Source organism: Neopelma chrysocephalum, unplaced genomic scaffold (genome assembly GCF_003984885.1).
Source record: "Neopelma chrysocephalum unplaced genomic scaffold, ASM398488v2 Primary Assembly neopelma1_97102, whole genome shotgun sequence".
Classification (NCBI taxonomy): domain Eukaryota; kingdom Metazoa; phylum Chordata; class Aves; order Passeriformes; family Pipridae; genus Neopelma; species Neopelma chrysocephalum.
Window position 1 is genome coordinate 5,047,540 of NW_020925744.1, and position 24,491 is coordinate 5,072,030.

At 36.8% G+C, this 24,491-nt stretch overlaps 2 protein-coding genes across 3 annotated transcripts in view; one reads left to right on the plus strand and one right to left on the minus strand.

Annotated features, from left to right (window-relative positions):
• NLN (neurolysin) overlaps positions 1 to 373 on the minus strand; it is a 41,519-nt gene extending 41,146 nt beyond the window's left edge. The window contains exon 1 of the mRNA XM_027671602.1: positions 140 to 373. Coding sequence (XP_027527403.1) covers positions 140 to 373 — 234 coding nt within the window. The remainder of the gene's footprint in view (positions 1 to 139) is intronic.
• On the plus strand, positions 288 to 24,141 carry SGTB (small glutamine rich tetratricopeptide repeat containing beta). Of its 2 annotated transcripts, none has more exons than XM_027671610.1 (11): positions 288 to 547; positions 1,887 to 2,082; positions 7,203 to 7,306; positions 8,047 to 8,116; positions 11,704 to 11,803; positions 14,043 to 14,147; positions 16,942 to 17,080; positions 17,168 to 17,230; positions 19,090 to 19,127; positions 19,373 to 19,456; positions 20,855 to 24,141. In XM_027671610.1, exons 2-11 carry the CDS (start codon positions 1,983 to 1,985, stop codon positions 20,964 to 20,966), a joined length of 915 nt encoding a protein of 304 aa, XP_027527411.1. In that variant the 5' UTR covers positions 288 to 547; positions 1,887 to 1,982; the 3' UTR covers positions 20,967 to 24,141. The 2 variants fall into 2 exon arrangements, with proteins under 2 accessions (XP_027527411.1, XP_027527410.1); XM_027671609.1 differs by having other exon boundaries at positions 1,955 to 2,082.
• Positions 24,142 to 24,491: the final 350 nt, after the last annotated feature.

Sequence of the window (24,491 nt, forward strand, 5' to 3'; positions counted from 1 at the left end):
AGCTCCCAGGCCTGGCTCCTCCGTCAGCCTCGGGCAGCTCCGTGCTCCCATGGATTTCAGTCCGGCCAGGCAACCCTCATTCACTCCGGAGACCGCCCCCGTCCCGGGTCCCGCGGCACCACCCTCCCTGCGCCCCTACCTGCGAACCGCGCCCGCGCAAAGACACAGCATGGGCAGGGCGGCGCGGTGGGCGGCGGGAGAAGAGGACACGGGGAAGGAGGACTCGAGGAGGAGGGGAAGAGGAGCAGAGGAGGAGGAGGGAAGGAGAAGCAGAGGAGGAGGAGGGGAGGAGAAGCAGAGGAAAAGGAGTAGGAAGGACTAGAGAAGGAGGAGGAGAGGAGAAGGAAGGACGGACAGGAGGAGGAAGAAACATAGGAAGGACCGGCTTCACTCCCGCCGCCACCCCGCCCTCTGTCCATCGGCGAGCACAGCCCTTAGCCCCGCTCCGCCGCCACCCTGCGCATCCGCTTCCGCTACCGCCTCCTCCGGCCCCGCGTCCCTGCTTTCTGCCAGCCGCCGGCGGCGCGGACTCGCCAGCTCTCGCACGGTAAGAGAGATGCCCCGTTCCCGCGGGGGCGAGGGGGCTCCGCGCCGCCTCCCCGCAGCCCCCCGGTGCGCAGAGCCCGGGGGCGGGGGGGAAGATTGGACCCCGGGCGGTGCGGCCGCGATCCCCGCGGTGCCGGGCGGTGCAGGGCTGTCCTTGGAGCCCGAGCGAGCGGCCCTGGGCCGGGGGAGGACACGGAGGTGGGCGGGGGGCGGGAGCGCGACCCCCCTCCGAGGCCGCGGGGACGCGCCCGGGCGCTGGAACCCGCGCTGCCCCTTCGGGAGGAAGCTGGTCGGGGACCCCCGGTGCCCCCGGCCGTGCTCCCCCGGCCCTCCTGGCTCTCCCCGTCCCCACTGCGGGGTTTGCGTGGCGTGGGTTTGGCCGCACGCCGATTCGCTCGCGCGTTTTGGGGAGAAAATAATGTAGCGAGGGGCTGACCCTGGTCTTGCCATTCATTTAATGCTCACGTTTAAACCCACTTTGCCCCGAGAGCTGGACAGGGTTGTACCCTTTCAAATCAAAAGGATTTAAGGAAAAATAACTTGGAAAGTTGTAACTAAAATTGTCCTCCAGGTTATGTAACTCCCAGCTGATGCTAAATGGAAATCAGACTGAGCCAGTAGTGTCTCTAATCACAAGTGTGTCCTGAGGTCACAGTGTTCCACTTCTTTGTCCGAAGTGATAATGAACTGTTCCATAGCACCATGTCACACCACAGAACATCTTTTATTAAAGTATAACACCCATGTCACACCAAAGAACGAACACCTTTTATTCAAGTATAACACCGTGTCACACCATAGAACATCTTTTATTAAAGTATAACACCCGTGTTACACCAAAGAACGAACACCTTTTATTCAAGTATAACACCATGTCACACCATAGAACATCTTTTCTTAAAGTATAACATCCATGTCTCACCAAAGAACGAACACCTTTTATTGAAGTGTATTTCTTTATGTCGTTATATTTATCACTGTGGCTTTTTAATTGTTTTTGACCTCAGCACCTTCTTTCAAGTGCAAATGTCTTAGAAATAAAAGTAAAACCATAAAAGAACTTCCTATAAATGAAAAATAAGTCGCTAAATTAATTTAACCTTGGTGATGGGCCATTCATTTGAGAGTTGGACTTGATGATCTTTGTGCGTCCCTTCTGTGATTCTGATTCAACTTTCCTGAATCAGAGTAATGAATCAGAGGAAATATGTGCTTTTTTGATGATGGTTAGGCTAGATAATTGTAGCAGTTTTCCCTAATTCATACAGTTTCACTGCTTGTTTCAAGGCATTGTGTTATTGGGCTTTTAAGGTTTTGTGTATTGTATGTACTTCTTACTGAGGTCACTAGGAGACTGGAATACTGTAGAAATTAATTTTCTGAAATAAGAGATACTGTTGTTTTTAAGACATAGGAGAAACTGAATCAATTTCAGTATGTCATCAGTCAAGCGATTGGTTTATGCAGTCATCCATTTCTTGAGAGAGCAGAGTCAGATGGATACTTTTACTCCAGATGAACAAGAAAGCTTGGAAGGTAAGCAATAAAGATGCTAATATATATATAGACATATGTATATATATGTGTGTATATATATATGTATAATACCTCACAGGTGTTACATTGCTTTATATATAATATCACAGAAAGTAATTGGAGTGACGTAACTGAAACTACCATCTAATATTATCTGTGAATAAGATCATGATCTTAATGTTTCTGAGATTATTAATTTTAAGACATCTTCAATTTAAGAAATATTCTAAATTTACATGTGTACTACCTTAATTTTGAGAAACATACTTTGAATCACATCAGTTGTAGCGGTCTTTTTCTAACCTCAACAATTCTAGAATCTAAGTTAAGCAGTGCTGTAATGCAGACCCTAGTAATAACTTGTGTATATGTCCCACAAATTTTTGCCTGCTGATTATTTTTCTCTTTTATATTTGGTTTCTTTCTGCATTTTATATCTCTTAGTAGCTCTGCTTGCCATCGAGGAAGTAAAACAATTATCATACGTTGGGTTTGGTTTATGGGAAGAACTCCTGTTTTATACTTGCAAGAATTCCATGTAATTTACAAGGGAAGGCTAAAACATCCTAAGAACATGGAAAATAAAGTAAATGCTTTGAGGGTTTTTTTCGCTTCAGTAGTGGTTCCAAAGAGCACATGGTAGAAAGTATTTTCAGTATAACTTCTGTTATACACCCAAGTTCATCTGTCTGCATATATAGCTGCAGACAGATAGCCGCCTGTGTGTATTTCTTTATTGATAGAGAGTCATTAAGTCTTTGTAACTTCATGGTATCTGCCTTCCTCCTTCACACTGCTCTTATTCCTTTTTCCTAATTTCTGGAGACTTCATGTCAGGTGGTATCACAATTTAGAATTAAGAAAGAAAGAATAAAGTCAATTCTGCAACGAGCATTTCATAGCGTCTTTTTAAAAGACCTCTGCACTGTTTCAAGCAGTCTTTGGTCACTCAACCAGAGGAGGAATTTGGAGGTAGGAGGGGGAATTCTAGGATCAGCAGTGCAGTAAGTAATTTCAGGCAGTAGATTACTAAATTTTGTGAAATCTGAGGTGTGGAGAGACTTTGCTGAGGTACAAAGCAAGTCTTGCTTCTCAGAAGCGTAAACTTTAAAGATAAACCTGGATGTGGTTCATTCTAGTGTCTCTTGGTTTTACAGTGTGGTTGTTCACCAAAGTAAATAAGAAAGAAACCTTTGTGTCATTCTATTCAAAGGATAGTTCCAAAGGAATAAAAGCTAAAAGATTTGGTTTTATATAATAATCTGGAGCATTTTGTACATTTGAAAAGTTCTAGCCATCAAATGAATTTAACCTGTATCAGATTATGATGATGTTCAGCTGATGAAAGAAAACAATGTTTTTGAAGATCATATATAATGAGAGATGAAGAGTATTCCTGTTGTTTTTATAATGAAACTTATAAACATTGGGTTATGATTGAAATTTTACCTGATAACATGTCTTAGAGCAACCTTAGCCAATGTCTATATGAAGGAATCAACTTTTAAGATTCAGTTTTCTAAATAAAAAATGTTATCAAACCTCAGTTGTGCTTAAATACTGATGCAAAATTTAGCATTTTAATACAAACCTGAAATCCTAATCTATGCTGCCATAAGCACAGTACCATATGCTATGTGTTAGAGGGTAGGAGGCGGGCATTTGGAAAAATTGACTCAGTTGTGCAAAATATCTTCAGTGCATGTAGAGCAGCAGTAGCCCAAGTCCTACCCATTGAAGTATTTAATGTTAGATGGAGACGTAAGGGATCAAAAAACTTGACTGATAGTTTTTGTTGGTACTTTATGTACTTACTTAGTGTCTGTGAAAAGATAAAACACTGGATGATTAAGTGACTGCCAAGAAGTAAGTCAAACAGTTCCCATTTCCCACAAAACAACAAAAAGAGCTAGAAGATTGCAAATAAAATTTGAGACAATACAAGTCTAGGATGTATTCACACTCCATTTTTGTTAATAACCTTCATTCTGCTTGTGTGAATTATATAGGGGTGTCAACGATAGTGTAAATTTCCTCAAAGAATTTTGTACTTGCTTGATGAATAAAACTGCCTTATTTTGAGAAGCAAAGTAATTGGAAGGTAGACCAGAGAAACGTACTAGCCTAGGATCTAGAGCAGTGATACAGATCTCTTGGTGGTTAGTGCTCAACTCTTTTGTATGATCTAGAAATTTCGCTTCTTCTAAGTTATATTTTAGACTGTGTTTAAATGGCAGTTATTCCTCCCTCCCTCCCCTCCCTTCTTTCTTTCATAGCACCGATTTCTGTGGAATTAAAGCAAAATATCTACAACATGCACAAGGCTGTGATTTTTTTTTTCTTACTTCTGTGATCAATTTACCACAAGTAATTTCTCTGAGGCTGTTTCCAAAACAGGAAGGCAGGTGATGCATAAAATACTTGACACAGGGAAGGTTATATGTAAGATGAAGCAAGATGGTACTGAGTACTAAAGGGGCCTGAGCAGCCCAATTGATGTGCATTATTCAGAGATCAACAGCCTGCATGTTGGCTCTCATGCCTTCATGTTGCTTGCAATTTGTATCAGGGTGGCAAAAAATCCTGGAGCTATGTGGCATTGGGAATACAGAGCTAGGCTCCAGCATAGCCCAGTTGCTCCTATTGTCAGATAGTGGGTGTCTCTGTGAGTCCCAGCTGTTCAGCAGGGACCTGTATGGGTTTGCAAGGTGGTCAGTTCAAGCTGAGGCCTCTGAAAGTGTATGTGATGGTGGAGCTGATCAGGAGAACAGATAACTTTGGCCTTTGAAATCAAACACAGGAAAAGATGAATAGCTTACATAGTGCATTTACATAGTGCATCAGGTCTTTCCAACTCACTGATAATATTGAGCTTGCAGAAGTGGATGGTGCTTGCTTTGATAATGGGGTAGTAAGATGATGGCAGCATGACTTCTCTAGAAGTACTTCTCTAGCAAAAACAAGTCTTCGCTCCTTTGACTTTACTGGGGTCAGGTTTTTATGTAACATTAAAATAGAGTAGTTATTGATCTTGTCACAACCCATTACATCTTCTGATTTGGAAAAGTTTCGGTTTTGGCAGTATTTATTTTTATGTGGGTTTCTGTTGTTGGCTTGAATGTTAACCAGTGGTTATTATTTTAACCTATGGATTCATCCCATAAAAGCTCCTAATTTTATTACACACATCATGGATAGATTAGAAGGAATAAAAATTCCATTTTTCACTTAAAGGAGAAGTATGGGAGTTCACTGTAACAACTGATTGTTTAATGGAAATGCTGAGTAATAATACTATACTCAGAATTGTTTTGTTTACACATAATTTGCACTGCTGCATTTTGCAAAACTCTCCTATATCATAGAAATTTGGTGTCACTGACTTAATGCTTTGAGAAAGATAAGGGAGGAGGTTGTATCTTAAATTTATGCAAAACTACAGATTATGTAAGGCATTCTGAAAAGGGAGTGCCTTTAGGTAAAAACTGGTAAGTAAACTGTAGGAAGAGGCTTAATAAAGTCATATAAGGAAAAAAGAGATGTGTAATTCCACTGATTTTATGATAGGCCTGGTAATAAGTACTATTAATATATGTAATTCAGAATCCAGCATATATCAGTGTTTACTGTACAAAGAACTAAGTTTTTCTACATAGCAGGAGACAAAGAAGTTTAACCCAAATCCTTCAGGACTCTTATGGGTAATTTAGAACCTGGCAAATTGACAAATTTTTAGGAAGAGGTTATAGGAGCAACTTGCGTGCATATTTAGCAGTGTATTCTATTGTTACATGTTACCAACTTTAACTTTTTATCATACTTTACTTTTTTGTGAATAATTTCTATTTTATGTTGCCCTTTTTAAAAAAAATTACATCTTCCAGGTTTTACTATCTGCTTCACAAATCTACTTCCCCCACCCTTTCTGCCAGCTGTGACATAGAAAACAGGCTCCTCAAACTGGCCTTACTGTTGTTAACTTTCAGGGATTTTACTTCACTAGTTTTGGGTTAGTGTTCAGGTTTATTATAATGCAAATAAAGATTCAAAATATATTTGTTATATTAACGTTGGCCTGAAAGTCAATTTAAATACTAAGAATCTGTTTTTACTGATACCTAACTTGAATTCAGATACTCCTGGTTGTCTGTCTTGTGTATCTTGACTTTAAAAAGCTGGTTTTTTGTTCAAAATAGGCTTTACAAAGACTCTTCTTTGTTCCTCCTCACTTTTAAGTCTAAAACATTTAGATGATATACCTTAATAAAAACATTCTACTAGATTCTTAAGATTATAGGGAAAATAATTATATAAGTCACAGTAGTGTAAATAACACTATATATATATATATATATATATATATATATATATATATATATCTCCAGACTTGTATACAGTAATTGCTATTGATCTTCTTTTGCCTAAAAATATGTGAGCACATTTAAACCTTTAGTTAGGTATATGGCTTTCCTTTTTTTAGAATTGCTTACTGTAAGTACATTTGCATTATTGCAGGTTTGGGAGGGCCATTTAATCCTTACACAACTGAACATGTGAAAGGATACTGCAGATATATTTTTTATAGAATAAAGGTTTGTGATTAATGCAGCATTTTATTAATAAAGAATGTCTTCAAATGAACATATTTTGTTACAAAAAAACAAATAAGAATAACAAGTATTTTGCCTTTATTCTTTACAGTAAAGGTGAGCAGTTTCCTTCCAGCTGTTATGCCACTCAGATATATGGTAGTTGTGATGTTTTGAGGTGAGGTATGTGGCACATGCACATGCATAGTTGTATTATGAGCTTGTATTTTGTGCTTTTGTTAAATCCTTATATTTTTATATTTTAAAAAAAGGCTTTAAATTACTCACAGAACTGAAATAAAATTTTTAAATTGCTCAAAAAATAATGGCCCAACTATCTATGGATTGTGTATATCTTAGATATTTTTCAGCAAGCCAATTTTATGGGAATCAGGTAGCCTCTCTATTTTATGATTTATTCCAAAGAGCTGTTTTTACTAGCTGAATAAGGAAGTGAGTCACAGCTTTATAAATAAATTAGTGAAGTTATGCTTCTGTTGAGAAACTGGTGATTTTTTTTTTCCTTTTAAGTTGCAATTCAGTGTCTGGAGACTGTGTTTAAGATTAACCTGGAAGATACTCATCTTGCACCCCCACAGCATTTGATAGAAATGTTCACAAACTCTATTTACAAGGTAAGAGTTTCATTTAGATTCTAGAGTTACTCTGTCAATATGTGCTAAGGTTTCATATTGAATACACAATCTTTAAGTGCTCTATAGGTCAAAATGATGTGATAACTTAAAAGAAAACATGAAAAAAGTTAAATTTCTATAAAAGGCTAGCATTATGAGAATCTTTTGGGGCAGTGGGAGGAATTAATTTCATCTAGACAAGGACAGTTCTAGAAAATTACTCAATAGTGGATGTCTCATTCTCACTTCAAGGTTTTTATCCTTCAGTTAAGCATTTTGCAATTCCCAGAGATAAATATCTGATGTGTTTCATTGGTAGTTTGTTGATGCTTCTCACTCCTTTCTGGAAATAATTTAATTGCTCGGTTTTGAACACTAACCTTAAAATGGGAACTTCAAAAGTGTGTACTAATAATAAATATTATCTGAGATCCCAAGTACAGGAACCATCAGAATGGTAAACAGGAAAGTCAGAGTTAAGAAAACAAGACTGAAGAGATACCAGCTATCTTCTCCTTGACTTCCTTAAAACACGTGGTGAGCCGTAAGGTTTTTTCAGTAGCAAAAAGCAAGCTATCTTTTTCTTCTAAGGATGTGTTAGTGATGTTTAATTCTTTCACACTTCCTGCAGTCTACAGAAAATCTGGTTGTTTGTTGACACAATGCTGCCCAGAAATTTTTAATAAAATTGGGGTTTATATTTTAATGAAAAAAAAAAACTTGTTTTTTTTCCCATACAGAATGACATGCTGCCTGTCTCAGGTTCTTTACCAGAGAATGTTGTAAAGGCTGACCAACTGAAGGATGAAGGTTTGTAATAAACTTAGAAATAAACTGTCTTATGTTCTTATTATATTTTTGGGTTATCATGGGTAGTGATAGTATAGCAGCTGGGCAACAGACACCCCACGATAACCTTCAGCTTATATTCTCTGGTGACGGTTATGTTGTAAGAGGTCTAATTGATTGCTCCATCTGGGAGCAAAGAAAATATTGTTTATTCTCTCCCTGCTCTGGAGGTTGCCTAAAAAGTAAGGGATAACATGTGAAGTTGGCAGAAGCTTTAAAGAATGAACAGCTATTTTTTGGCATATTATAGATTTCTCTGTTTGTCCATGGAATTGTTCTTCAAGTTTCTACTTAATGTTGAAATGGTTATGTGATGGTAAAAAGCTTACGCTGATGCAAAAATTCTTGTGAACTTACTGGGGTTAGTATTTCACATATATGAAATCATTTGTGTGCTTTATAATCGCAGACAAGCTAGTTGTTTATTTTCCCTTTGACAGCTGTTATTGCTGTTCTGTGAGGAAACGCAGCTGTACCATAGAAGTCTTTACTGATGTTACCTAAGAAAGCATCCATGTTATTTCCCTTCAAAAAGAAGGGAGGGGAGAGAAAAAAGCACATAGCACTGAAAAGTGTTGGGAATTGCTATGGATTGATGCTTTATAAATCATGTTTTTTATAACCTGTTGAATTTTCAGATAGTTGAGTTTTATAGAAAAAATAAATAAACGTCAGTTACAAGGCAGATGTAACTCTCTCAAAAGTTGCAGGACAATAATGTGGAAGAAGTTGTGCTGTTTTTGACAGTGAGTAAAATGAGTTCCATGTCTGTCTTATCTTAAAACTGGTCATTTGTAGTCATGAATGCAGTCCATTACTGGCTCTGAAAGTAAGTTTTCGTAATTCTTGAAGTTGCTCATTAGCTCTTTAATTCGAAGGGTAAAGAGCTCAAACATGGTCGGGTCACAAGGGAAAATTAGTTTGTAAGTCATAACATACCTGTGGTGCATGCTGGCTTTTCATTTTGCTGTCTGTTTCTGTCAACTCACTGAAGTGAAGAACGCTTGTAGCTCTCAGTATGGTTATTGGACTGTAGGGATAGTCAGCAGTTTCCAGATGTTCCAGCTGTTTTAAATCCGTGTCTTTGTATGGTTTTACAAAAGGAATTCCATGGCTCTACTGAGAAAAGTTGAAAGTGTCTAAACTTGGACAGACCATTTCAAGTGTCAGCTGTCAGGAGCATTAGTAAGCAGTTTGGAACTGCTTGAAATGCCTCTGGTTAATTTCCTGTAATAAAATTAAAACTTACTGCTTTCTAATGGTGCATTTTCATATGCATATTGACCACTATCATGCTTTTCAGTGGGGAGTATTTTTGGCCCTGAATTACGGAGATGAACTAGGTAACTTAGGGAAGTCCATTTGACCTGTATCTTCTATAATACTGTAATTCCATAACTCTGATTTCCTCATATTATCTGTATGTCGTTACTAATGGAATAACTTCCCTCATCTTTGTGGACATCAACCTGCTCCTCCTCTGCTCCGAAAACTCAGCCCTAATACTTGTAGAAATTAACTAATGAATAGCAAAACAAAATCAGGTAGCCAAATTGTCTTTCTTGGTCATTAGAAAACCAGAATGTAATGTACCCTTCAGACTAGTAAATACTTGAGTTTACTTGCCTATCATTTGCATGTCAAGTGATATGACTTGCATATCACTTGACACTTTGGCTTAATGTAAGCTGTGTAAGAGCACAGATTGTACAGGTTTGTATAGTGTAATGATGGTCTCATCCTAAAAAGATCTGTGTATTACCACAGCATAAATTATAACAATAAGTAGTATTTTCCCTATAGAGGACACATGTTCAAAAAGTGTAACCATTTGTGGGGTTTTTTGGTCTTAAGAGTTTTTGTATGATGTTAGAATAATACAGTTGCTTTTCCTTATCTCAGCAGAGTTAGTAGATCTAGTTATTTTTATGTTTTCCTTTAGCCAAGTTGGAGCTGGAGAGAGAGAGAGCAAGAAAAGTATGCTCTGATATTAGATCAAATTTAGCTCTGTACCACAGGTCATCTTTAGTTCAGAGCAGTATCATAAATTCTAACATTCATGGACACTGATGGCAGTTTTATTTTAAAGGAGCATTAACTGTTGCAATTTTGTTGAGTGCAGCTAACTTGCAAATTTTTTATCTGACAACAGGATTTAGTGTACAGATCTTTACCTTAGAACAAAGGAAAGCTGTGTAGATAGTGGGCCTCTAGAAATTAGGAAGATGTTATTACATTCTGTATGTATTTGAAAGGTATACATGCAATTACAGTTTGTTTGCCTTCTTGCTGGAAGAGATTGGTGACTATAGTTACAGTAAGAATAGCACTATTGGGAAGAGGTAATTTTGTACTACCTTGATGATACTTAGTTACTTTAATCTGGTTTTGTTTATTAAGTTCTCCATGTTTAAAAAGAAATTCAAAACCAGTTGTTTTCATTTAGTACAAACACTTAAGACTGCTTGCTCCACAGTCTTTTGCTTTCTGTCAGAGACTCAGTTGCACTGACTGAACTTTTCCAGCCTTTGCTTTTGCAGATGTCTGCATCAGTAGTAACCTACTGACCTGTTCCTTCTCCTGTTTGTTTTAGGATAAGATTTAAATACTTTGCCAAAATACAAGGAAGTCAGTGGAAGTCTTAGTTTTCCTGACAATTTCTTGACATTTCTGGGAAACCAAGGCTTCTGTAGGATCTAGCAGGCCAAAAATCAATAATTGCAGGACCCAGGGACAATCATAAACTGGGGCACTCTGAACTAGGATTTTTACTTTACTGCTGTGTCATCAGGAAAGATAGAAACTAGAAAGACTGTCCTATGTTGGGGACAAAAGAATGTGTAAAGTGACTTTTGTTTTGAAAGAGCTTACTGCAGAATTTTCTGTCTGTAGAGAAGTTATATAAGTGTTTCTGGGTTTTTTTTTCTGATGGACTTAAAAAGTAGGAAATGTGAAACTTTGTTTTAGAGTAGAAGTTCTGAGTGTTGTTGGTGAGAAATTTTACCTTTGAGTCATTTTAGATTGCTGGTGCTATACATGCTTTTCATTATCTTATTGAATTAACTACATGGTATCACAAAAGTGGGACTTACGTGGTTAGTTTTGCTTTTGTTTGATTTTTCATGTTATATAGGTACAAGCAAGTTTTTGGGACATATAAGAAAATGAAATTAAGAAATTAATATAGCCTACTGGATTATGAGGCTTGCAAAGACAGTTAAGACTGAGTCTATGCTAGGGTGGAACTGCAATTACAATTACAGTTCTCAATGAAGTGATTTTTGCTTAACAGCAGAAACTAACTGGAAAGTGTGAGAAGGTGAGAAGAGGATGGTTTATGTGGTGGACTACAGTGTACATAATAAACTTTACAGATATAGTAGATATTTTTATTTCATTATTCCCTGCCAATTCTGTTTAAAAGAATGTATCTCAAAAAAGGGCAGTCATAATTCCCTTATATAGATGCTGTAAGGTAGCTGCTCTTTTTTTTCATACAGAGCACCGTATCTTCTAACTATTTAAGAGCTTTCTGTAATTTATTTCAGGTAATAATCATATGAAAGAAGAAAATTATGGTGCTGCAGTGGATTGTTACACTAGGGCTATACAACTGGATCCAAACAATGCAGTCTATTACTGCAACAGGTAAAATCAAAATGATACACATCTTTCATTCTTGAACTTGATTAACATTATTTTAAAGATAAATTGTGAAGTAGGTCAAAGCAATACAAGGCTAGAAAACCTCAGTATTCAGAAGTTATTTGGTTAGATTTGAAAAATATCTGAAGTTAAAGTGAGCTCATTCAGCATCTCTGTATCAGTTAAAGGTGTAATATGGGCTTTAAAATGCCTGGTAACGTTTGAGATCAGGTTTTGTGAGTTAGGTTGTCTGTATTAAATCATAACATAGGCTGTGATTTCCAGTCTGTTGAGAGTAGTAAAAGCTTTTTTTTTTCTGGTGGTGTAGTGACTCAGGTGCCATCTCTATCTCCCCTAGTGCTGGCTTTCCCTGAGGAAAAAAATCATCAGTGTAGGAATACCATGAGATTTCATGCATTTAATAAATACTCAGCATTTTAATGTGTGACCTGTTGAAAAATAACAATGCTGCTTTTGTGGTTTCATTATAAAATCTGTTCTTCACCATAGTGAAGACGTAGTGATTCAGCAGCAGGTGAGCCTGGCAGCGCATGTTAACCCAGTTGCAGCAGTATGTTTCTGCTGCCTGGAAGACCAGTCTAAGAGCAAAGGCAGTCTCATGTGTGAGCCCTGCTGGAATGAGCCTCCTTCCAGAGTGCCTCCATTATTAATTTAAGGATATATTAACTTAAGTGCTGTCAATCTGACCTTGTGGCAGTGTACCCAGTGGATTATTCTAGTTTAAGAGCAGTGTTTCCATTACTCCAGAGTTTAGTTTGTGATAAATAAAAATGAAAGATTCAGTGTTTCGAAGCAAATGTAAAGGGAAAGAAAATGTGCAGTTTGTTAATATTTTACATACTTAAGACAGCAGTTCAAAGTGTAAATCATCTATTTTCCTTGGGAAAACTCATCACAGAAGTGAATCCAGGTATAAAATGGAAATTAAGACCAGACTGAAAAGCTTCCCAAAATCTCTGGGAGTTTCCTCAGGAGAATGGGCTCAAGCACCAAATCTGTAATTGGCAAAAGTAGAAATACTCTGTGTTTTGTCATCACCTATCACATGACCAAAATGAGTCTTGATCTTGATCAGCACAGTATTGTATGTAATTACTTAAAAGAAAACATAAGATGCTTGGAATTTTGTGCGTGATGTGGTACTTGCGTAAATACAAGCCTTATCTTTCTTGACCTTGTTTGGGAGCCACGGAGACATACTGCCTTCAATGGTATTGGTTTTTACTCACAGCAGTGAGAAAAAGAAAGCTGAGATGCCCTTGAAATTTTAACTGGCTGTATAATTTTTTTTTGTGAACATGGAAAAAACATTTTCTGTTCAAACACATGCAAGATTAAGTACTGTACTCTCTTATTCATAAATCTCCACTGGCATCGGTGGAGTGTGACAAATGTTAAACAGTTCAAATATTTAAAATAGGTAAGTAGTCCCATTTTGAAGACATTTTAATCCAAGTCAGAAAAAATCATGCAGTTTGGAGGTAATCGCAGGAGAAAGGAATCCTAATAAAAAAGAAAAAGGCTTTGTTTCTACTATAGTGTTTTAAACCAAGAAAGAACAAATTAGTGTTTTGAGACCTTTCAGACTGGGGAAGTTTTGATTATTAATGTGTCCTTTTTAATTTGGCCAAGTCTTTAATCTTATTATATTAACGTCTGCAACATTCAGTATTTCTTCAGTACAGAAATGCAATTGTAATTCAGTAATTCAGAGGTTATTGAGAAATGGTATTCCGAGTTACCTGCAAGCATGAGTTGACTTCTAAAAAACTGAGCAGGGAAAAATCACAGCATTCCTTTGAATACCTGTAAAACTATACTTCTTGCTGGAAAACGCCAATTTTATACAATACTTAAACAAGGATTTTATGTAAAGTATTACTTGAGAGTTTCACTTCTTGTAATAGGTTTTATGATTTATTTTGTGCATAATCATATACTGGATCTAAAACCGTTCCTTAGAATTATTTGTCCTATGTGTCCTCAAAGGTAAGTGCGTGTTCTCCAAAACCGTAGTCTAGCAATGCACTTACGCACATACTTATAACATTTGCTCATTCTACTTAATTGAGGAAAGGTAAGGATTGTCTAAATAGTGAATGAAAAGTCAGTTAAGACTAACATGTGAGTGTCTAAGCTTGGGGTTTTTTCTTGTATTGTTGGTTTGGTTTGGGGTTTTTTTTGACAAAGCTCTCTCCTTTCCTTACCATGTTTTTCTTAGGGCTGCTGCTCACAGTAAGCTCAGCAACTACAGGGAAGCAATAAAGGACTGTGAGAATGCTATAGCAATAGATCCAAAGTACAGCAAAGCATATGGAAGAATGGGGTAAGCTAATACAAATCTGAGTAAATACTAAAACTCCACATGTAAATCACCGTCGATTTTCTGAAATAAGTGGAGCCAGGTTGTTTTACTTAGCTGACATTCTTGTTCTGAAACTCTAGCAGTTTTCTGAGGATGACCCTATCAGGCTGTCAGCTCTTTTTATATATGTTTGATATCAGTATTTTATCAGATTTCAACAGTTTTCAATATTTTTCCTTCAATTTATCAACTTTGCAAGTTCAGTTTAGAAAGTCATGATGGTTTTTTCCTACCTCCAACCTAGTTATGAGTAATCAAAATCCTGCAGTTGGAGTGGTGAATCTGCTAATGATGCTGCTAGAGAATAACATTGGGACTTCTCACTAGCAGGAATAGAGGCTTAATTTTTCTGTTCAATAGATCTTTGGACGCAAATATTTTAGCAAGACTAAGCTATGTCTCTTTGGTAGTTTTTCTCAGTAGTATCTGAGAGATTAACTGTATAGCCTCTTGAGGCAGTGGGTTATCTGAAAAGAATGTCAGGAATGCTCTGAGTAGGCTGCTGACTTGAGTGAAGGGCCATTCTTCCAAGATATGTAGCTTTTCTTTTTCAGTCATTGAACACTGTGGTTGTGGGCTGAATGCTGCATATGGCTTTTGAGGTTTTTTCTTTACCAGTAAATTAAAAAATGCTTAGGATTGTTTGTTGGGTCAGTTGGCACAAAATGGCTCGTGTCCATGTTATTAAAATCTAGTTTGCAGTATGGAGTGGCCACATCCAAATGACCTATTACTAAACTGCATTGGTCTGTGTTAAATTCTGAACCGTGCCCCAAAATTGTCTGCGATAATGCATGTTGACCTGGGACAAAACCATGCCAGGAACATTTATTTTAACATTAAATATGATGGAATTCTATCACTTGAAAGCTTTCCATGATACAGTTTATTTTACTAATACAAACATAGGGCTTTTGAGATGAATCATTCATTTGGAAATTTTAGGCTGAATTGGTTGTTGAATTGGTTTTGTTCTATTCAACTCTCTTTAGTTTCTTCATACAGCACAACCCAAGATCCCTTGACTTCAGTGATAGGGAGGGAAGCTACAGGCTGGATTAATTGGAGACTGGAGGTTATTTTAGAGTTTTGAGTGTAAGACTAGTGTTCCTTTGATACACAGTATAGGTGGGACTATTCTCAGGCAATCAAGCTTCTCTTTTTTGATTGTCTGTTTTAATAGAGGACATATTTTGAGCTACAAGTCATTGCTTAGCTCAGCAGATGACTAAACATAGCATAAACATGGCATAGGCTGAATGATGTTTAGTAAAAAAAAATCCAAGTGCAGAAACCACCTTCTCAACTGAAAAAGACATGTTTTCTGATTATATTATGCAGGCATATCAGTTTTTCTCAGGATTTGACAGAAATTCTTTATATGTCACAGAAAGATGCAGAAGTATTCAGAGATGGGAGCCATTTTAAAGTGGGAGTATCAATTTAAAGTGATACTTCCAGCATGACCCTGAAAAAGCATGTGTCTGGGTAGGAATTGTGAGCAAAAAGTGGTTGCCTACTGTTCTGACTTGTACTGTATTCCAAGAAACTCTCTCTGTAAAATGCTCTAAAATACTTTTTCTGTAAAAAGCACTATTGCATCACAGAAATAACGGATTGCATTTCTTGTCTGGCAAGTTAATGGGCCAAAAAGGGATAATGTTTTTTATGAGGGTTACTGTGTTAAGAAAGAAGACACTAATATTGTATGGGTTCCTCCAGGAGCAATACTGGAAACTCCTGGCGTTTCACACTTATTATTGAGAGTGATGGCTGTCACTGATGTATTTAACACATTGAATTTGCTTGCCTGAGACAAAAGACTAAGGTTTGTTATTGGGTAAGCACAGGCTTACCACCCCAGTCTTTCTAGCTCAGCACATATCAAAAGAGGGGACTAGAGTACTAAATAGCTGAATGTAGCTTACACAGATCTTTTACAAAAGGTGGAAAACACCAGTTTAGGTTTTTGGTCAGTATAAACTGAAAATACAGTAGAGGATAGAATTGAAACCACAACCAGATGGATTTCTGGAATAGTTCAAAGAAAGATGTTTTAAATGTAGTAATCGAATTTGAAAACAATTCTGTTTTAAAAAGTAGATCTGTCCTGTATTCTCATGAACTGCTGGAGAAGAGTCTTTTTCAAAACATTAAGCAGGCTTCCCTGATACAAAGGTTTCTTACAGCATCTTATTACTATGCCATTTAACTAATTTGTCAACTGTTGAAATACAAGAGCCTTAAGGAGAACCTTTGCACTGATACTGAGACAAATATCCATTATGCTGCAACTTGTGGGTCCACTATTTGTTTTCTTGAAGTGCAGAAGTAATGTTAGTGATAGTTACTGGACTATCTTTGCCTGAATTGCCCATGTACATTTCTAAATAAACTCTTGGATCAAAAGGTCTGGAAGAAACAGTCACAGATGCAAAAAGTCACAGATGCTGGATCCAGCTTGTACTCTCAAAATAGAGACTAAATCACTAGATGATGCCAAGGAATTTTTCATGAAACTTGCATATATATATGAAACAGACAATGCAAGATGAGTTCCTGAGGGATCATCTTTTCTGCAAAAACAAGTGCTTACACTAAGCAGTAGTACCACAGTAGCAAAACCTGTTTTAATTTAGTGGTCAAGCTAAAAAAATCAGTTGTGAGATACTGTTTCACTTAGAACAGAAAATGTATCATTACATATTTTGATAGTCATTTATGTTCTACCCAGGATTTCTTTACTTCACATTAGGTTGGCTCTGACTTCAGTGAATAAATATGAAGAAGCAGTTACCAGTTACCAAAAAGCACTGGATCTTGATCCAGAGAATGACTCTTATAAGTCAAATTTGAAAATAGCAGAACAGAAACTGAGAGACGTGTCCAGTCCTGTAAGTTAGCTCTGCATCTCTTTATTTACAACAGTTTTAACTGGGAGTTTTTAGATAAACTTACCTTCAATTGCAATTTGTTTGTAGACTGGAACTGGATTGAGTTTTGACATGGCAAGCTTGATAAACAATCCTGCCTTCATTAGTATGGTGAGTATATCTCAAGCTTGACATTATCTTGTTTTTAAAAATGAATTTTTAAGAAAAACTCTTGTTTAATGACCCAAGCAGTTTTAATTACTATTATTATAGCAACGGTTGTATTACACTGAATTTCACCTTTTCTATGTAATTTTACACTTAAAACAAGAAGTGAAGTATAAATCTCCTGTAGTGCCTGTCTTATTTCCAATGGATTCTAACTTACAACATACATAGGTTAGCTATGCTTCTTTTGTAGATGGTTGATAGTAAAACACTTGTCGATGGCATGATGAAAATTTCTTCTGTTCTTCACAAAGCAGTTAACAATGAATACAAGGACTAAAGTAACTCTTGGGGAGAACTACTTGAGACCTTTCTGTTCTTACTCTTTCAAATTATCCCTGACATCCTTAAGTGTTCAAACAACAAATATAAATAACGTATAGTGCATTCCTTTACTTCCAGTACAATTTAGCTTTCTTAGCTAAATGGAATTAGTGAACTTTGTAGAATGGAATTTGGAGAAAATGAAATGCAACCCCCCTCCCCCCACCCCCAAAAACCCCTCCAACCAACCAACTTACTTCCTTTGAGAACACAGTTAAAACTTTACTAGCCCTTGGGTAGCTTCACTGGAACAGGACATTGCAATCAATGCTTTTGTGTAGAAGTGCACTGTATTCAAAAAAGATCCATACATCTGGTGGTGTGGTTTCACAGCCACTCAGCAGCCAAGCCCCACACAGCTGCTTGCTCACTCCCCTATCAGCAGGATCAGGGAGAGAATCAGAAGGGTGAAAGCTGGAAAACTTGTGCCTTGAGATACAGAAAGTTTAATAGGGAAGGCACACCCCTGCACATAAGCAAAGAAAACTGAGGAATTAATTCACTGCTTTCCATGGGCAGGCATTGTAGCCTCCATTTTGGGCCCCTAAGCCAGATCAGCCTTATAGCATTGGCCTGAATTTGGCATTTTATATCCAACTGTTAACTAGAGAAAAAAGTTGATTTACTTTTGAGATATCTATATATGGCAATATATTGATCAATAAAATGAATACTGGATATATCTGGGGTTTGTAGTACCTTTAGTAAGACAGTGAATAAGAAGGTACTCTATTGTGCTTGTTGGTGGTGTATTCATACAGACATTGATTTCTGCAGGAATTATGTTACTAACGTTAAAATATCACACTGTTTATTCTATAGTATCTGTCCATAGACACCTTTACACTATGGTAAACACAGTATAATTTTAGAGGTGTCTTTGAATGAGAAATTTAAATAATCTCATGTTTACTACAAAGTAGGAAGAGACACTATTACCACAGAAGATACATGTTACCACAAAACTATGCTACAAAGAAAGTCCACACACTGCTTACTCCACAATGTATTATGGCCATAATCTTAACTGTTAATACCTAGTAGTAATAATAGTTGTGAATTTAATTTATCCAGGCAGGAAAGCAACAAAATACAAACTTTTCTTCAAAAAGCCTAGTAGAAAATCTTTGTCCTTGAAAGTCTTCAATGCTTTGTTTGTTTGTTTGTTTAGTTTTCTGGTACTGGGGTTTTTATTTTTACTGGCTTCCTGTCATATTTTTCATGTCTGAATCTGTAACCACTATTTTTTAGCCAACATGTAACAAATTGTCTTAGCTTCATATCCTTGAAATACATTCCAGTAGTGATTCCTTTTGCAGAAGACCATATGACTCTGTGCACATAAACTTAGCTTAATTTTGTAATAAAACAGAATACAGCATGTGGGGTTTTTTTGGTTTTTCTGTTCCCCACACTTTTCTAAGTGATACCTAAGTAGTAAATGTGTTATAATTTCAGCTATATGTTGTCTATTCTAGGCAGCAAGCTTAATGCAAAATCCTCAAGTTCAACAACTGTAAGTATTAAAATGGAATACGATTAAAACAAATGTCTTTAGAGGTTTGAATTAATAAGAGAAAAAGTGTATAGTACTGTATTCTGAAAAGGTAATTTTATTTTTACTTAGTGTAAATAAAACTACTGTAGTTTCTTCTCCTTGCAGCCTATTTCCTCCCAACAATTCAAAAAAGAACTAGGGTTTACTGCTTACTATAAAGGTCCCTGTCCACCTCAATGCCAACACTGTGCTAACTGTTCCAGGATGTCAGGGATGATGTCAAATGCCATTGGTGGCCCTGCTGCCGGGGTTGGTGGCCTGTCAGATTTGTCTAGCCTGATTCATGCGTAAGTAAGAACTGCACAGTTTTATCTGTTACAGTTGTAGTACAATCACTGCAACATCTATTTAAAAGGGATAGTGTCAAGCCAGTTATACTGTGGCCTAGTCCCACTGTGTGCCTATTTGTTATTAAAACTGACAACTCTTAAGACTTGTTTCCCACAATTTTGTTTGTTCGCTTTGTACATTTCCATCAATTAGAATGACTGAACTGCTATGTGCTCAGTTTCACTTTCTGGTTCTCATACACCATTACCTTCTAATGCCACTTATTAAAAACATTCCTTTAAATCTTTAAGTACTCCCACATGTGCTTTCAAATTGTGTGGATAAATTGACTACCTGATATCCCAGACACTCATTAGAAAACTAGAGATTTACTTAACACATGTCACAGGTTCTGCTCTGGCATCCCTCTATTTAGACAACTAAGGTTTCAGAGAACTCAGTATAATGAAGAGTACCTTTACAAAAACCAGAACCTAAGGCTTTTCTGGTACAGTGATGATAAAATCCATTTGGAAAGGTCTCCACAAAAGCAGGCAGTTTGCTTATATGCCAAGTTCTCCTAAAGGAATACAATTTTACTTTATTTCAGCATTCTAGCACATTTCTAACTATTTTTAAGTTTTGCCCTTTCAGGGCAGTAATAATTAATAATTTACATCACAGACAGGGATGTGCCACTGCAAAAACCAAATGCTATTTTCACAAAAAACACAGAGATATATGAAAATGGTGGCTTTTCTTCAACCTGCACTGTGGTTTAAAGTTGTCTTGATAATTTGCTGCTTGGGCAAAATGCAAAATTACAGAGAAGCCAGGCCCCAGGCTATTTGTGAAGTAGTATTTTTTTACTTACTTGGTTTTTTCTAGTAAACCAGTGTTATACTTACCTTTTACATGGAGTTAAGCTACAACTGTTACAGAGATTACTGATATTACTTCAGTCATACAAGACATAAGGATGTAATAGTATGCTTACTTTCTACTAATGACATCTCATTCACAAGTAGAAGCTGGCAGCTGCACACTGTATTTCTGGAAAGCTAACATAAGGTTGCCCTTCAACTCTAAGAGTAGTTATTTTAAACAATTAGAATAAATCCTCTCAAAAAGAAGGGAAAAAAATCACTGGAGCAGATGTGTTGTTTTACTGTGTAAGGTAATACTTTTTCCTCTATGTTATCAAGTAGAAGTGCTAAAGAATGAAAATAAATATTTCATGATAATCCTGTTTGGAGACACTTTAACCAGATAAAGTCATAATACTATAAATACCTTGAGACTATAAAGCAAGTCATCTTTAGTATTAACTTCAATGTAATGCACCTTTCAGCTGTATTGGATAGCCTGTTTTCTTAAAAATGCTGATGTCACTTGCTGATTTCACTTCAACACAGGGGGCAGCAGTTTGCACAGCAGATACAGCAACAGAACCCTGAGCTCATAGAGCAACTGAGAAATCATATCCGGAGCAGATATTTGAGCAGCAGCACTGAAGAGAATTCCTGACTTCAAGGAGGCATGTGAATTGGAATGATATATAACCCCAAAATGCATACCATAGTTAGTAGCAAAAGCACCATTGTAACTCTTCTGCTTGAATAGAAGACAGAAAATTCTTTGTGTGTGTTTGCAAACAAGAATAAATCTGTTAAACAGATCTCTTGCACATAACTTGGAACATAGTGTTTATGTCTAGTTACTCCTCTGAAAATTAATACACTGAATAGGTGGTTTATTAAAATCCTCAAGTCCAAGTCATTCCAATATGTGCATTAGAATGATCTCCAGGGCTATTGAGGGGGAAGGAGTTTTGTAGTAGGCTGATCTTGCATAACAACTTAATTCTAAAATGCTACTGTAAAAGGCATGTTATTCTCACAATGAGAACCGTGATGGCTGTACTCTCTGTCAGATATTGAAACAACAGGCCCATTTGCTGGGCCCTTAGAGCATACCTAACACTAATGCTTTAGAAGTCTGTTTCTTTAGGCCTTTAAAGGGGCCATCATGAGTAAAGGAAAATATTTTTCAACTTTACTGGGCAGGAGAGAGAGAGATGATTGCATATGAAAGAGTACCAAAAATCGTAGAGAAAGAGAAGACAATAATTCTGTGTAGGATAATACACAGAAATCAAAGTGAAAAACTTGGCTTGGGAAAGGAAAGAATATTAAGAAGTTTTAGGGTTTTCTACTGCCATGTATACCCTCACATAATGATGGTAGCCCTGGAGGTCAGCATTACGGCACTATGTTCCTAGGCATGGCAAGCTGTATTACATTATGTATGCAGTATTTAGCATAAGCTTAAAATTCTTAACTGTTATAAGCTAAAACTGAGCCTGTGACTATACAAATAACTAGTACTGAAAATTTATTAAAAAAAGAACTGCCTTAGAAGGATTCTTTTTCTATTCCTGTGTGGTAAAGCACTGGCTTAAACAATTGGGGATTTTTTTAAAGTGTAAGTACACATAAAATGATGGTTATATTGTAATGATTTTTCCACTCTGTAAGTATTTCTCTTCCTAACCTGGCTTTTCTTGCTCAGTTAATCTTACTCTTTCAGAGACCACTGCTCTTCTGTACTTTTATGATGTTAACTTTTTTTACTCTGCTTACTGTTAACGTTGCTTTCTGTTTCAAACACTTGTTCTTACTCTAGGGAGGCTTCCTCTTTGTACATCCAAACCAATTTGAGGAGCCTGCTTTGATGTCTAAGACAAAGTGATCTCTGTTGGCCAGTTAGTCTGGAAGAGTGGAAGAGTAACAGACTCCAAAATGGAGAAATACACAGGAACTCCTGAACCTCAGACTTTATATCTGATTGATCTTGTACTCAAAAAGAGTTCCTCAAGTAGAAGCAAATGGGGACAAGTAATGTACTTGATTCTAACAAATTACAAGTGTGCATCTATGGCATGAGACTTTACCTACTAAACCAGGGAGAGAAGTGCAGCTGGATCCATTGAGAAATGAAAGGAATTGGAGAAAACACAAAACTAGGAAATCCATATTAGCATCTGTTGAATAAAGAGGTAAAGCTTAATAGAGCACCTTAGACAATTTTAAGTTTCATACTTTATTGAATAGAGCTTGCCTATATACAACATTAATTTTTTTTTAAATTCTCTCTTTAAGTTGGTGTAGGTGCTTTTTTTTGAGGCTGTGGAGATACTTAAGCTTTACATTAAATACATTTCCATGTAAGAGTTTCTAACTTAACATCTGCTGACAAAAAAGAAAATCCCTAACAGGATCTTTTTTCAGAGGTAGCTCAGATCCTGAATCTAATCCATTCAAGAAAACTGCTGAAGTTACATTTAGCAGGACAGGATACCATTTACAGAAAAGACTGATGGCTGCTGTAGGTGGGCTACAAACACTGTACAAGTATTACTTGGAGTAGTATGTTGTGTCAGGAGAGAAGCACTGCTCCTAGCATATATCCTCCTTAACTTCACAGTTCATCGTAGTTCTCTCTTTCATATCTTCAACTGCTCAAAAGTGTGTTTCACTAACTTTGATAGGGGGAACCAATACATCCAAAGTGGACTGGACAGCACTGCCAGTATCTCTCTACAAACTCAATTTATCCTTACTTTGTGACAGCAATCTTGATGCAGTCAGTTACCTTTTTACTTTAAGACAGAAAGAATGTCAAGAACTTCTTGAGAGTTCCTTAAGAACGACAGACTATATTACTATTCAAAGAGTGGCCGTAGAAGTTGTACTGTCAAGTACAAGCTCTGTAGCTCACTGGATTTATGGAAGAATAATCCCCAAGGTTAAATGGAATTAAGCATTGGTTAGTTACCTGGAAAACAACTCCTGAGATCATCTTCATAGAGTTGTAATATTTCACATGCTACAATACTGTCATGTTTAGGGTTTACTCCAGTAGAGATAATACAGAGTATTTATTAAAATGTTGATGGTATTAGCTAACCCTTCAGAAATGTGCTTCAACTGCCACATTCTTTGCTTCTTGTATATTAACAAAAAGGGCTTTATAGCCTAGACAAAAAACAGTGAAACCAGTAACAGGAGCTCTCATTACATGCTTTTCCATTGAATCCAGGAACAGAGAGAACATTTATGCTAAAGTCTGCTTTTCCTTGAATAGGCTAGATTGTTTCTGTCATGCAACATGTCTTAATCACAGGGTGAAGAAGGAATCTTTTCCTGTGTAGTAACTGAACTTTTCATCTTGCTAAACCACAATCCCTGTAAATTGCTTTTATTTAACGTCAGTTGCAGTTTATCATTTAACTGAGCAAATATGGATTTACATCTAAGTGGTTTTATATCAGCATATAAGAAAGAAAAAGGTATTTTGCACTTAATTGTAAACTCCTGTAATCTGCTTGCATGGGAGTATATTTGTCTAACTATGTCTGAAAGACACCCAATGAAATATTCAGTTTAGAAATTGTTTCAGTTTGCACTTCTAGTCTTGTAACAAGTACAAAGTAAAATCACTCATACTGAGAAAGAATTATGTGCAACTTAGAATAAACTGTTTCATGGTTACAAAAAGTCATACTGGCATAATGCAGCTTCTCTACCATTTCTGTCTCTCTCCTACCTCTTATTACCATATGGTTGCATCTCCTTCAATTTGTGTCAGTTTATCTTGCGGATATATTATAAATAAAGTTATTTACTTTTTTGTCTGGATAGTTGTGGTTTTACTGGTTTAATCTGTTGATGTATCTAATGTAACAGGTAAATTGCATTCTTTAAAGTACCTGTTCATGTTGGTTGCTCTGCAATTTATTAGATAGTCAGGATTCAGTTCTAATTAATTTTTTTTCCTGTATGGACTAATTCCCTCATTTTACGAAGCTGGTCCTAAATTTATACAATATTTCAAAATTGAATTCTACACTTACAGATTTTATGCATAGGAAAGCCTTAAGTAAAATACTGTCAAAACTAACTAAGGTTGCTAATTACCAACATGGCAGCTAAGAAATACAAGAAGCTGTTGATTAGAATCTTTAACACTAGTTTACTTAGTGTTAAACTA